The sequence below is a fragment of the Erythranthe guttata genome, chromosome 3 (assembly GCF_056151865.1).
Source record: "Erythranthe guttata isolate IM_541 chromosome 3, IM_541, whole genome shotgun sequence".
NCBI classification, from domain to species: domain Eukaryota; kingdom Viridiplantae; phylum Streptophyta; class Magnoliopsida; order Lamiales; family Phrymaceae; genus Erythranthe; species Erythranthe guttata.
In genome coordinates this window covers 9,154,902-9,167,342 of record NC_142535.1, presented here as the reverse complement: position 1 = coordinate 9,167,342, position 12,441 = coordinate 9,154,902, and the positions used below count along the sequence as shown (strand labels likewise).

At 35.4% G+C, this 12,441-nt stretch overlaps 2 protein-coding genes across 3 annotated transcripts; both read left to right on the top strand.

The window, feature by feature from the left end:
- The first annotated feature begins 273 nt into the window (after window positions 1–273).
- Window positions 274–2,740, top strand: MAPR4 (membrane-associated progesterone binding protein 4). Of its 2 annotated transcripts, none has more exons than XM_013001591.2 (8): window positions 274–580; window positions 669–745; window positions 1,037–1,108; window positions 1,256–1,293; window positions 1,436–1,479; window positions 1,584–1,630; window positions 1,908–2,082; window positions 2,268–2,740. In XM_013001591.2, the coding sequence occupies exons 1-8, from the start codon at window positions 476–478 to the stop codon at window positions 2,433–2,435; spliced, it is 726 nt and encodes a 241-aa protein (XP_012857045.2). In that variant the 5' UTR covers window positions 274–475; the 3' UTR covers window positions 2,436–2,740. The 2 variants fall into 2 exon arrangements, with proteins under 2 accessions (XP_012857045.2, XP_088671616.1); XM_088815490.1 differs by having other exon boundaries at window positions 343–580; window positions 1,042–1,108.
- A 7,372-nt stretch (window positions 2,741–10,112) lies between these two features.
- LOC105970635 (uncharacterized) lies at window positions 10,113–12,058 on the top strand. Its single transcript, XM_088815195.1, has 4 exons — window positions 10,113–10,637; window positions 10,883–11,699; window positions 11,817–11,892; window positions 12,004–12,058. The coding sequence occupies exons 1-4, from the start codon at window positions 10,149–10,151 to the stop codon at window positions 12,056–12,058; spliced, it is 1,437 nt and encodes a 478-aa protein (XP_088671321.1). The 5' UTR covers window positions 10,113–10,148.
- The last annotated feature ends 383 nt before the right edge of the window (window positions 12,059–12,441 follow it).

Below are 12,441 nucleotides of genomic sequence, written 5' to 3'. Positions count from 1 at the left end.
GTTGAGAATATTTTTGTCTTCTCACACTAGTCCATAGGAGTCTCACTAATCTAGAATAAAATTAATAAAATTTGGGTGTAAGTAATTGTTTTAAAATCAATTGGTTTTAATTCAAATATTTCTCATTTAAGATGGGTATTGCATATTTCCCCATAAAAGGAAGACAAATCTGTTGCCAGTGTTTATTTTCTAGCCAAAAGATAAATTATGGTGCAATATAAGAGTGCAAAATAAAAATAAAAAGTAATTTCATAGAAAAAAGAGGAGAAAAACACGCGAGGGATGATTTATTAAGTTGTATCTCAATTATAACCTAATACGACCGGAGTAGGCTAAAAACCCGACGCCGTTGAAAGTTGTGTAGTTTGGGTGAAGCTGAATAATATCTTTTGCTGCTAGTGCTACTCCACCAACCAACCAACCAACCAATTCCGAAAAACAAACGATTGATTCTTCAGCCAAACTCAAAAATAAGATGCGTTTGTCTCGATTTCTAGGAATCCCAATTTGCCTAGCTCTTCTCTCTTTCTTTCTCTTTCAAATTATTCCTCTGAAATATCCCACCCATTCTCCTCCCACTGTATATATTTTTTTTCTTCTTCTTTTCGTTTCTTTTGTTGTTATTCTTATTAATATGAATTCCATACCTTAATTATTTGTTTTTGCAGAGAGTATTCAGTGTGGATGAACTAATTCTTTACAATGGAACGGATCCTGGGCTGCCTATTCTTCTTGGGATCCTCGGGTATTTATTACTTCTTTTCTACTTATTATTGTTATCAATTTGTTAATCAAGTTTATTTGTGAAAAGTTATGAGCTTGATACTTGCTTTTGATTTACTTTTAGTTAAAACTGAAGAAATGCTTTGAATTTGTTCTTTTGTCCTTCTATTAGATTACATTAGATTAGATTAGATTAGATTAGATTAGATTATATGGTTTTGAAAATTGCATTTCGGTTGATGAATTAAAAAATGTGAATCCTCAATCCTGGAATTTAAATTTAAACCCGAAATTGACATTCTGCTTAATTCAGCTCAGTGTTTGATGTAAGTAAAGGAAAAAGTCATTACGGTGTTGGAGGAGGCTACAGCCATTTTTCTGGAAGGTTTGTCAATTGTCACTCTTTATTTATTCCATTATTTATGTTGTAAGCTATTGTTTATTTATTTTGTCAAAGACTTGCACTTTATTACATATCTTTCAGTTTTTATTGCATATTGACCTTTGGTTGGTTGGTTGGTAATTTCATTAGGGATGCCTCGCGTGCGTTTGTTTCAGGAAACTTTTCAGGTATATACATACTTCCATCCTCCCATTTCAATCTCTTTCCTTCTTTTATTTCCTCTTCTCTTGATATATAGATATACACATAACATAGTTACCCCACAAGAGCAACTTAATTTGGTCTTATCAATTAATTTGGTTTATGCAGGAGAAGGACTTACCGATAACCTGCATGGTTTGACTAGCCCCGAGGTAACCCTTTTTTGCTTCTTCCAATTTATTGGATTATAGTATCTTGCACTTGTCTTCTTTTCCGGTAACTAGAATTGTTCGTTGTATGTAATGAACATCTGTAGGTGAAAAGCATCGTTGAATGGCGGGACTTCTACTTCAAGACATACGTGTATGTGATTAATGATTTATTTTTTAATTTTAAAATTATCGGGGACGATTTGTTATTTAGCCCTCATCTTTTGACTATCACACTATCTACCCTATGCTTTCAAGTTTTCTATCTACTCCCTAAAATTTGAAATGGTTCCAAATCATACATTTTCTATAAACAATATATTGTTTTCACACTTTATTTAATCGTGACTGTATTCATCCGGTCCATATTATATTATGAATTGACAAAAAAATGATTTATCTTGTGTATTCTGATGATTTATATATTACAGGTTTGTGGGTAAGTTAGTTGGTCGTTATTACGACAGTGAAGGAAACCCGACAAAATACTTGAAAGGTGTTGAAGCAAAGGCAGCTAGAGGTGCTCAGCTTCTTGAGAAACAGAAGAAAGAAGAAGCCAAAGTTGCCAGCTGTAATTCTAGATGGAGCCAGGATGAGGGTTCCGAGGTATATATACATATGACTTCCTTACATAGAAAAAAGAAACAAAAAAAAAAAAAAAAAGTGAATATATTTGTTGAATTAGAATAAATTAGATGTGAAGGGATATTTTAGTTTGCTCGGTTAATAGTTATTTTCCGTTGATATTTATTGAAGAAGTAGAATTTAGGTGAAAGTGTTTTTGTATTCAGGTATGGTGTGACGAAGGGTATCCAAGGTTAGTTCAAAGACCAGTAGAAATAGCTTTGACGGGAAAAATGAGCAAGAGATGTGGTTGCTTTAAAGAAGGTGAACTTGGGCAGCCCGGTTTGGAAGTATACGATGGATGTCATTACTCTGCCAAGAGATGTCACTTATAATAATACTCTACTTACGACCAGTTTTACATACAGTAAAGATAGATGTTATTCCTACTTTCATGGCAGAGTGTATGTATTAGAGGCCCCATCGGAAATCAGGAACAAGTAAAATCTGCCTTTTGTCGCGCGGTTTATGCAAACAGTGATTTGTTATGCAAATAGTTTAAGTTGCGTCTTTCTTTAAAACAATGATTCCACTTGATTATTTTGTATAATATAATAGATCTCCGCTTCAATTGGAGATTGCGCATATACTGACCGTATACACGTGTTTATATATATATGCACAATGTTTTATGTTTGTATTCTCTTTTGTTTGTTATTCTATTTTTAGAAGGAACTTTTCAAACATACGAGATAGGCGCTGGTGAACTAGGCTACCGTACATATTTTACATGTAAAATTTGTAATTTATTTCTCCCCTTGTTTTCTTTTTATATTTTTCCCATTTTCATAGCTACTATCCTTGGTAATGAAGATACACCACAACTGCCATGTGTAACCAAATGCATGAAGCTCATAGAAGAAGAGCCACAGCCGATGTGGCGGCACCACCACCACAACCACCACGGCCATCTGTGCCAGGTCAGCAGGTTGAAGAGATAGACGACGAGTCCCCTGTGTGGACATTCCGTGTGATGCTTCTTGGTTCAATATCATTCGTTTTTCTATTAATTCTCAATAAATATTTCTTGAATCAGACTGCCGAATTTATAATGGGAATGGCATCGACTCTTGTGGTATTGTATCCGTTGGGTTATATCATGGGTAAGCTAATCCCGACAAGGACCGTTTACTATCCCATGTTTGGTTTGGAGTTTTCAATGAATTCTGGTTCTTTTGGCATCAGAGAATATGCAATGATCTCCATATTTGCTAATGTTGGTGCTATTCTTGGTGTGTTTACTTCTTATTCTGTTGATTGGTTCGATAATTAATAATGGTTTCTCTCTCATTTTGGATCTAACGATAAAGATTTAATTTCGTTTTGTGCGAGGAGAGGATCAATATATTCTTTTCCATTTTTCTTTGCAATTCCAATGTTTTTTTTAGTGTTTATAAGTTTTGAAGACAAATCAGAGAAGATAAATATATTTGCTTGTAAACAAGTGTTGGAATGAAAAACCTGAACAATGAATGAATTGATGCAAGATCAAGAGTCATATTCTTATTGTATACTGGTTTTTGTGCATAAGTCCCTAACCAACCATCTTTATTATTTTAGATTTAGGGGCTATATCTGTTTCACCAATAAGTCCATCCCTTTAATATTTATTATATATAAAGGAAAAATTCATGTATATGACAAAATTACCCCCAACCATTTACACCCAATTCTTAATTGTAACCTCAATTTAATCAATTTTGACCACAAAAATTCAATTTTGACATTTTTTTTCAAGGATTTATTAGGGATAACCCCCTTGTTCAGATTTTCTAATGAGGTAGATCCAATTAATTTTTCCCTTTTTGAGATACACCCAAATATGCCAACTTGGCACAATATATTATTTGATCTCCCTTTAATACCCCTATTTCATTTTTGAACGGTATTTATTTCCTCTACAAAACCCTATATCTCCATTTAGTTTTTTAGGCGAAAGAGTGCCGCCGCCGGGTTCGCCGCTTCCACCTCCGACCGCCGCCACCTCCGTCACCGCTGTCGCCTCCTCCATCAGCGTCGCCGCCAATAACCGTTACCGCCTCCTCCATCATCGACGCTGGCTCTTCTCCCGTCACCACCAAAGTCGCCACCATCACCTGCGCGGCTGCGCCGCCACCAGAACCTCCACCAAAGCCATAAGCAACGCCTCCACCACTACCTAGTCCTCCACCACCACCACATCCGACCATCTCCACCTCCAAGACTGCCAAAATCGACCAAGACCTCCGCCGCTCCCGCCTCCAAGGTCGTAAGAATCAATTTAGGAGTGATATCGTCGTTGGCCGCCGCCGCCGCCACTGCTCCAATCTAGGGTTACTCAAATCTAGGATTACTCAAATCTAGGGTTTTGATAATTCTTCGGCCCATAGTTGATTAACGAGATGCATAGTTGAATTACATCTGTATTAATCGACTATCAGTGTTAAATTAATAAACTATTACATATTTTACTTGTGGTTTAATATTAATAAACTAAGTGTCATCAACTTGAAAAAAAAGCCCAAATAATTAATCAACTATAGACTTGCTTTATATTTACTAGATATTTTTTTATCAAGAGTATTCATATGTTTTACAACAGTAACATCAATGTTCATTTGTATTTTAATATTAATAGACCATGCCAAAATAATACACTATCAATGCCAAAATTAATAGACTATCAATGTTCATTTGTGTTTTAATATTAATAGACTATCCCGTATCATTTAATAGACTATCCCACTGATATAATTCGACTATGGATCTCGTTAATCGACTATGGGCCGAAGAATCATCAAAACCCTAGATTTGAGAAGTGACGACGACGGATATATGTTTTAATATCAATAGACTATCCCGTATCATTTAATAGACTATCCCATAGATCTAATTCGACCATGGATCTCGTTAATCGACTATGGGCCGAAAATATGGGCCGAAGAATCATCAAAACCCTAGATCTGAGAAGTGACGGTGGAGGATTTGTGTTTTAATATTAATAGACTATCCCATATCATTTAATATACTATCCCATAGATCTTATTCGACTATGAATCTCGTTCATCGACTATGGGCCGAAAAATCATCAAAACCCTATATCTGAGAAGTGACGGCGGCGGCCGCCGGTGGCCAACGACGATAACACCGACATTGGGCATTTAAGTTACTTGGCTTCACTCCTAAATCGAGTGTCGCACCCTTGGAGGCGGAGGTGGTGCCGGTCGAGGTCTAGGTGGAGGTGACGATCTTGGAGGCGGAGGTGGTGGCGGTGGAGGTGCTGGTGGCGGCGCAAGTGCAGATGGTGACCTCGATGCTGGAGTTTTAGGTGGAGATGGAGGTGATTTTTGGGATTTGATTGAGGGTACTGATTGAATTTACAAAAATATGGGTTTTTATCAAAATGACAAATTTGAGTTTGGATCTATCCCTATTTTTTGTAAGACTAGGGGGGTTATATCTAATGGACCATTTTTTCAAAAACATTTTTTTTTTTAAAAAAAATATTTTTTTGCCGCCGGTTTCCGGCGTTGACTTTTCGATTTTTGTTCCCCAAATCATTCATTTTTAGAGTCCCAATAAATCATTAATTGTATTTTTATCAATTTTGGCCCTATCACTCTCAATTAGTTCGTTAATTAATTAAAAAATAATTAATGACAAGGGCATTTTAGTATTTACTATGTTATTTTTTGTATAATCTATTTATATTTATTGATTTCTTAATATGAGCTCAACCACCCAAAACGACTTCTAATATATGACAGATGAATTTTTTAATCGGGGAAATATGCAATAACCCCCTCAAATAAAAATTATTTTGCACTAAACCCAATTGACTTTAAAGTCTTTTTTCAAAACTCAAATGTCAATTTAAATTAGTGTAGGCCCCCCCTTAAAAATATGTTATCCCTATTTTACCATTTTAATACACATCCCAACCCTAGATCTCAAACCCACAATCTCTCTTTATTTATGGTTATTCTTCTCCCAACCTACCATCAATATCAAACCCACATTCTCGCCTTTCTCTCTGTCTCAATTTCCGTATCTATCTCCTCTCGATCTCTCTCGGCGTCGGCGACGGGAGGCTGACGATGGCGGGTGGAGAAGGTGCGATTTCTAGGCAAGTGCACGCAAATCGATGAACGGTGGAGAAACGGCGACAACGCAGGAGGCGATGGAGAAGGCGGCGGCGGCGAAATTCTGATCTGAGGGCGCAACTGCAGTTGTTGAGTCCTCTACCGGCGGCGCTGCCGCCACTGCCGCCAAGATTCGAGTTTACTTTGGAAAATGTGCAGAATCAGCCATGTGGTGTCATGTGTTTAATTTCTTCTCTATTTTGCTTTTATTTTCTGCAAATGAGTTTGATTTCAAGTTGCAATTGAAATTGAAAGGGAAAAGAGATAAATTTTATTTATTTATTTTTCTCCAGATCTGAACATAGCGTTTCAGATTCAACATGACTATAGTCATGTTCGAATATGACTATTGTTGAATGTGATTGTAGTCATATTCGAACATGTTCTATCTTCTCGTTTCAAATTATGTTTTTTTGTGTGGATGTTGATTGGATTGTTTTCGTAAACAATATGGAATCTTGGTTGTTTTATATAATTTGGTAACTTGACTTACCACACTATACAAATCTAGAAAATTGGTGTTTTCTCTACTTCTATGAATTTCAGATTTTCTTTCGAGTTGTAATCTCTAATAATTGGTAATTTCTCTGAATTATTGGATAGTAACATAAGGTTAGATAAATGGTGGCTGAGCCCTTGTGGTGGAGTAATCTGGTGATTTAATTGGGGCTGGGGCATTTCGAACGAAAATGGAATATAATAGTACGCGAAATATGATTGGATAACATCGAAAAATTGAAAACCTCGCTATATCAGCTAAAGAATGGATTATGCAAATAATAATTCAAGTACTCCCAGCCCTCTTGCAAAAGATAGGCATTCATGCAAGTTTGTTTATAATTATTTTCGATGTTTCGTTATTTTTTTCTTTTTTTTTTTGAATTATGGTCGTAAAAACGGCCTTTTCGATTATGCTTCCTTTGTTTTGGTGGCGATAATATAGATATGTAATTGATGAAGGAGGAGTTTGCAAAGTTGCTTCTAGGAGAGGATATGTGCGGTGAAGGGAAAGGTGTTTCGTCGTTTTCGGCGTTGTCGAATGCAATTACGAATTTAGCAGGTATCTCAATTTTTTTTTACCTTAATCTTTACAAAAAGAATTTGAGCAACATTAAGAATGTTGAAAAATCCGAAGCAAATGAATTGTTTTTTTTTTTTTGTATGTAATAATATGTTTATGTGAATGAATGTTTAGCATATACATTTTTTTTTCTCATTGCCATTTGTTTTATGACTTTGAGTTTGGTTCATATAGATTTGCTTTTTGTTGCTGCAATTTTGATGGAATTTGCCGCACAGTTTTCAAGAGGAATTAACAAGGACATCCCTGAGCATTCCGAAAAACTATCTCCCATAAAAAATTAACAGTAACATGACTATAGTCATATTCGAATATGACTATTGTTGAATGTGACTGTAGTCATATTCGAATATGTTATATCTTCTCATTCAAGCTGATTTGTAATAATAAGATTCGAATTGTATTTATTTTATGGATGTTGATTGGATTGTTTTCGTGCAATTTTCGTTTTTTTATATATAATTTGGTAAAAATGACTGTACTATACTATATAATCGGAATTATTAAGTTGAAAATGTAAAAGTGACAATATAAAGAAAGAATATGACTACAATTGGTATAAACACATATAGTCATATTAGACTATAGTCATATTCAACTATAGTCGTATTCGGCATAGTAAAATTATTAGGAGAAAAATTCAATTTTTCGTTTAAAAAGAATATTAAATATACACATACACACACACACACACACACACACACACACACACACACATATATATATATATATATATATATATATATATATATATATATATATATATATATATATATATATATATATATATATACACACACATACACACACACGCAGAGCTGGGATATTGAGTGGAGAAATATCCCTATTATATTGGCATTATTAAGGAAGGTGGGAGGAATTATTGGGTAGGAGATTTTATAATTTCTGAAGGGTAGTATTAAAATTAAAATTTCTAGGGGGTTATCACAAAGGAAAATTTAAGGGTTGGACATATCACCATTTATTATTCATCCAAGGGGTTTATTGCTAAAGGCCCCTTTTTAATAAGCCTAATTATTATTACATCTAAAATAATTAAAAATACATTAAACGTGGAGCCCTCAATTTAAAAATGGAAAGCCATTTTTATGTGATTAATTATTTATATACATACTTGTGATATTATGATCATTGAAAAATTCTTGAAATATACCTTTAAAGAAAAAATATTGTTGAAATTTAATGTATAAAAATAAGGAGAAACTACATATAAATCCCTAATCCAAAACTCAAAACACAGATCAGTCCCTAGGTAGTTTCCCCTAGCAGTTCAGTTCCTATTCACGCGTCTGACATGCAGATCAGTCCCTAATGTGAATTTTATATATTTTATTGTATTCTCTTTTCACTCTCACCCTTTTCTCTCTCCTGCTTTCCTCTCTCCTGCTTTTCTCTCTCTTCATCTTCTCTTTCTTTCTTCATCTGCTCTCTTTCTTCTCTATTTCTTCTCCATTTTTCTCCTCTGGGTTGCTCTTTTTCCGGCGAAAAAATCACTGTAAAACCCACCCACCCCACAATGGCTACAAATGATGTATCTAGTGATTTACCCACTGTGATTCTTGGAAGTTGTCGATACAAAAATCAACTTCACATTATTTCCATAAAAAGTAATTCGACCTTAATGGAGATATATGGTGCTATTATCAACAAATGGAATCATATCCATCCAGATGCACTGATCCTCCAATACTTGGCTCCTCGGGAAAGATTGTATGTGACATTGGGCAGTGATGAAGATGTGGAGAATATGGCTGCATTGCATCTGATAATGAAGATGAGTGTGGTCGACATTGTCGTGATCCGCAAAGATGAAGCTAATTCGCGTGGAAAGAGGGTTCGCACCGATGGCTGGTAGGTCTCCATCTTTTTCTGTACTGCTGAAATGCATTTCTTTATGGTTGTTAATTATTGTGTGATACATAGTATAAAATATGGCACATAATAGTATCATGCTAATATAAATATGGTATGGACGTATGGTACTTACAGTACGTAACCTTGATTTGAGTAGTATGGGTGATAGGTAAATTTGGTACTGCTGGTGGGAAAACATAGTATCGATCATATAATGAGGAAGATAGTACGTTACCTTCATCTGAATAGTATGGGTGATAGGTAAATTTGGTACTGTTGGTGGGAAAACATAGTATCATATAATGGGGAAGATAGTACGTGACCTTCATCTGAATAGTATGGGTGATAGGTAAACTTGGTACTATTTGTGGGAAAACTTAGTATTATATAATGGAGAAGATAGTATGGAACCAGTGCATTGTTATGATATTTTCATGTACATTGTTATTTGGATTCCACTCTATTGTAATCCATTTTTAAAATTTTTTTGAAACCAAAAGCGGCGATCAATCGATGGAAATCGAGGGTAATCCGCTTGGAAATTCAATTGATGCATGGAGACATTGCATCCGTGGGAGAATCAGTTTTTTAAAGATCCTGATGATTTTAGGCATATGCTGAAAAACTATTCTATTGCTAATAATCGATCATTTAAGTACATGAAAAATGATCAACAAAAGATCATAGCAGTATGCATTGACGAAAACTGCAAATGGAGGGTTTATGCATCATTGTACAAGTCAGATAAGTTATTTAGCATTCGCAAGTGCAATCTTGAGCACACTTGTGGTGATGCTACTCTTCGTACAAGGGGTCATCATAAAGCCGATGCTACATGGATTGCCCAAATTATGAAACGAAAATTGAGAACGCAGCCAGCTTACAAACCATGTGGTATGTTAGAAGATATCCGAGACGATTATGGTCTGGAGCTTCAGTACTACACAGCATGGAGGGGTAAAGAAAAAACAATGCGTGATATCCATGGTGATGAGACGACATGTTATGATAAACTGAGACGCTATTGTCGTGCATTAAAAATGCATAACCCTGGTAGCATGGCAGAGTATGAGATTGAACCTGCTACTCAAAAGTTTATTCGAATATTTATTAGTTTTGGGAATTCTATTTCCGGCTTTCGTCGGTGTAGGCCGATGATATGTTTGGATGGGACTCACATTAAAAATAAGTACAAAGGATGCTTGCTTTCTGCTGTGTGCAAGGATCCAAATGATTCCTTATATACATTGGCATACGCAATTGTTGATGCTGAGAATGATAAAAACTGGGAGTGGTTTTGCATTAAATTGAAACAAATTCTAGATCGTCACAATGACAATAGATCTTTTACCATTTTCTCTGATCGTCATTCGGGGCTTCTTAAAGCCGTCCCGTTGGTATTTCCTAGTAGCCACCATGCATATTGTTTGCGACACTTGGTGGATAACTTTAGAACTCAGGTATTTTGATTCTCTTTAAAAAGGCAAATTGGAACGTACCATTTGTCACCTCATGTCATACTTTTGTATAACATGTTTCATACTTTTGTATAACATGTTTCATACTTTTGTATAACATGTTTCATACATTTGTGTAACATGTGTCATACTTTTGTATAACATGTTTCATACATTTGTATAGCATGTTTCATACATTTGTATAGCATGTTTCATACATTTGTATAACATGTTTCAAAATAATATAGGTCCTGAGGAAGTACCCATTGCACAACAAGTTATATTGGGCGAGTGTTTTACATAATGCTGCATATGCCCCTACTCGGCAGGAGTTCGATGCAACTATTTCTCGTATAGTGCAATCTATGCCTCTCGCGGCATCATTTATTTCGAATTCTGATCCAAATCATTGGGCCAATGCCTATTTTTCTGGAGAAAGATGGGGAATCGTGAACAATAATCAGGCAGAAAATTGGAATGGTTGGGTTAAAGATGCCCGATCTTTGCATGTTCCATCCATGATTGATCACATACGGATCAAAATAATGGAGATGCTAGTTAAACGACAAGGAAAAAGTTTGGCAATGACTGGCATATTGTGCGAGAAAATTCTAAAGAGATTAACAATCAATCATATGGCCGCTCGTTCCTTAAAATATTGTAGATCAAGTAGTACCGCTTTTGAGGTATATGATGAGGACAAGTCGTATAAGGTTGACTTGCAGCACAAGACTTGTTCTTGTAAAGCATGGAAATTAGAGAAACTTCCATGCAAACATGCATGTGCATGTTTGGAGTCAAAAGGATACTCAGTATATGAGTTTGTTGATCCATGCTTTCATATTGATACGTACAAACAGGTATATCAATTCACGATTAACCCAATTCCCTCGTTTGATGAGGACTTTGACTTGTACGATGCGTGTAATGCTCCGCCCGATGTCTTTGTTAATGCACCAGATTCGAGAACTCGACCGGGACGTAGAAAGACAAAAAGAATTCCTTCACAAGTGCAAACTCGTAAACTGAAGTGTACTCGTTGTGGGAAGCCTGGACACAATCGTCGTACTTGCACACAACCAATCTGACTAGCAATTTTTTTTTAATGTAAATACTGTCTGCATTTGTGTTACTTAAACTAACTAGTTTTGTTTCTAATGTAAATTTTATGTTTTTCATCAGGGAGGACAAGATGGAGGAGAGCTTACATGATTGCCCATTATGTTATTCAAGTGATTGAAGTGAATGAAAACTGGCTGTTTGTACTTTATTATTATGTGATTTGTACTATGTTGATTTGAACTTTGTACTATGTTTAATTTGCACTATGTACTATGTTTAATTTTCACTATGTTTTTGCTATTTGTAGTTTGTACTATGTATTAGGTACTCTGTTCATTGATGGTTTATCATTTTCAGTCTAATGGTACTATTTTTATTTACACATGGTATTGGATATGAGATAGGATGGTATGACTTACTTAATTTATGACCGTTACAAACTAAATCTATGAGATAGACTTACTCAATTTATGACCGTTACAAACTAATATAGCCGTTGCTTATTGTCAGAACTAGTCAAGTCATAATATGACCATAAATGACACATAGGCTCATTTGTTTCTAATTCATGGCTTCTTCGAGTAGCACAACTCAAATGAGTGGGTTAAAATACAAAAAAGGGAAATGCAAGCGTCTTGATTGTGGGAAGAAAACAATAATCATGGTTTCAGAAACTATTTCGAATCCCGGAAGGTTATTTTACTGTTGCCCACACCATGGCTACTCCCATTGGTGTGAACCATTT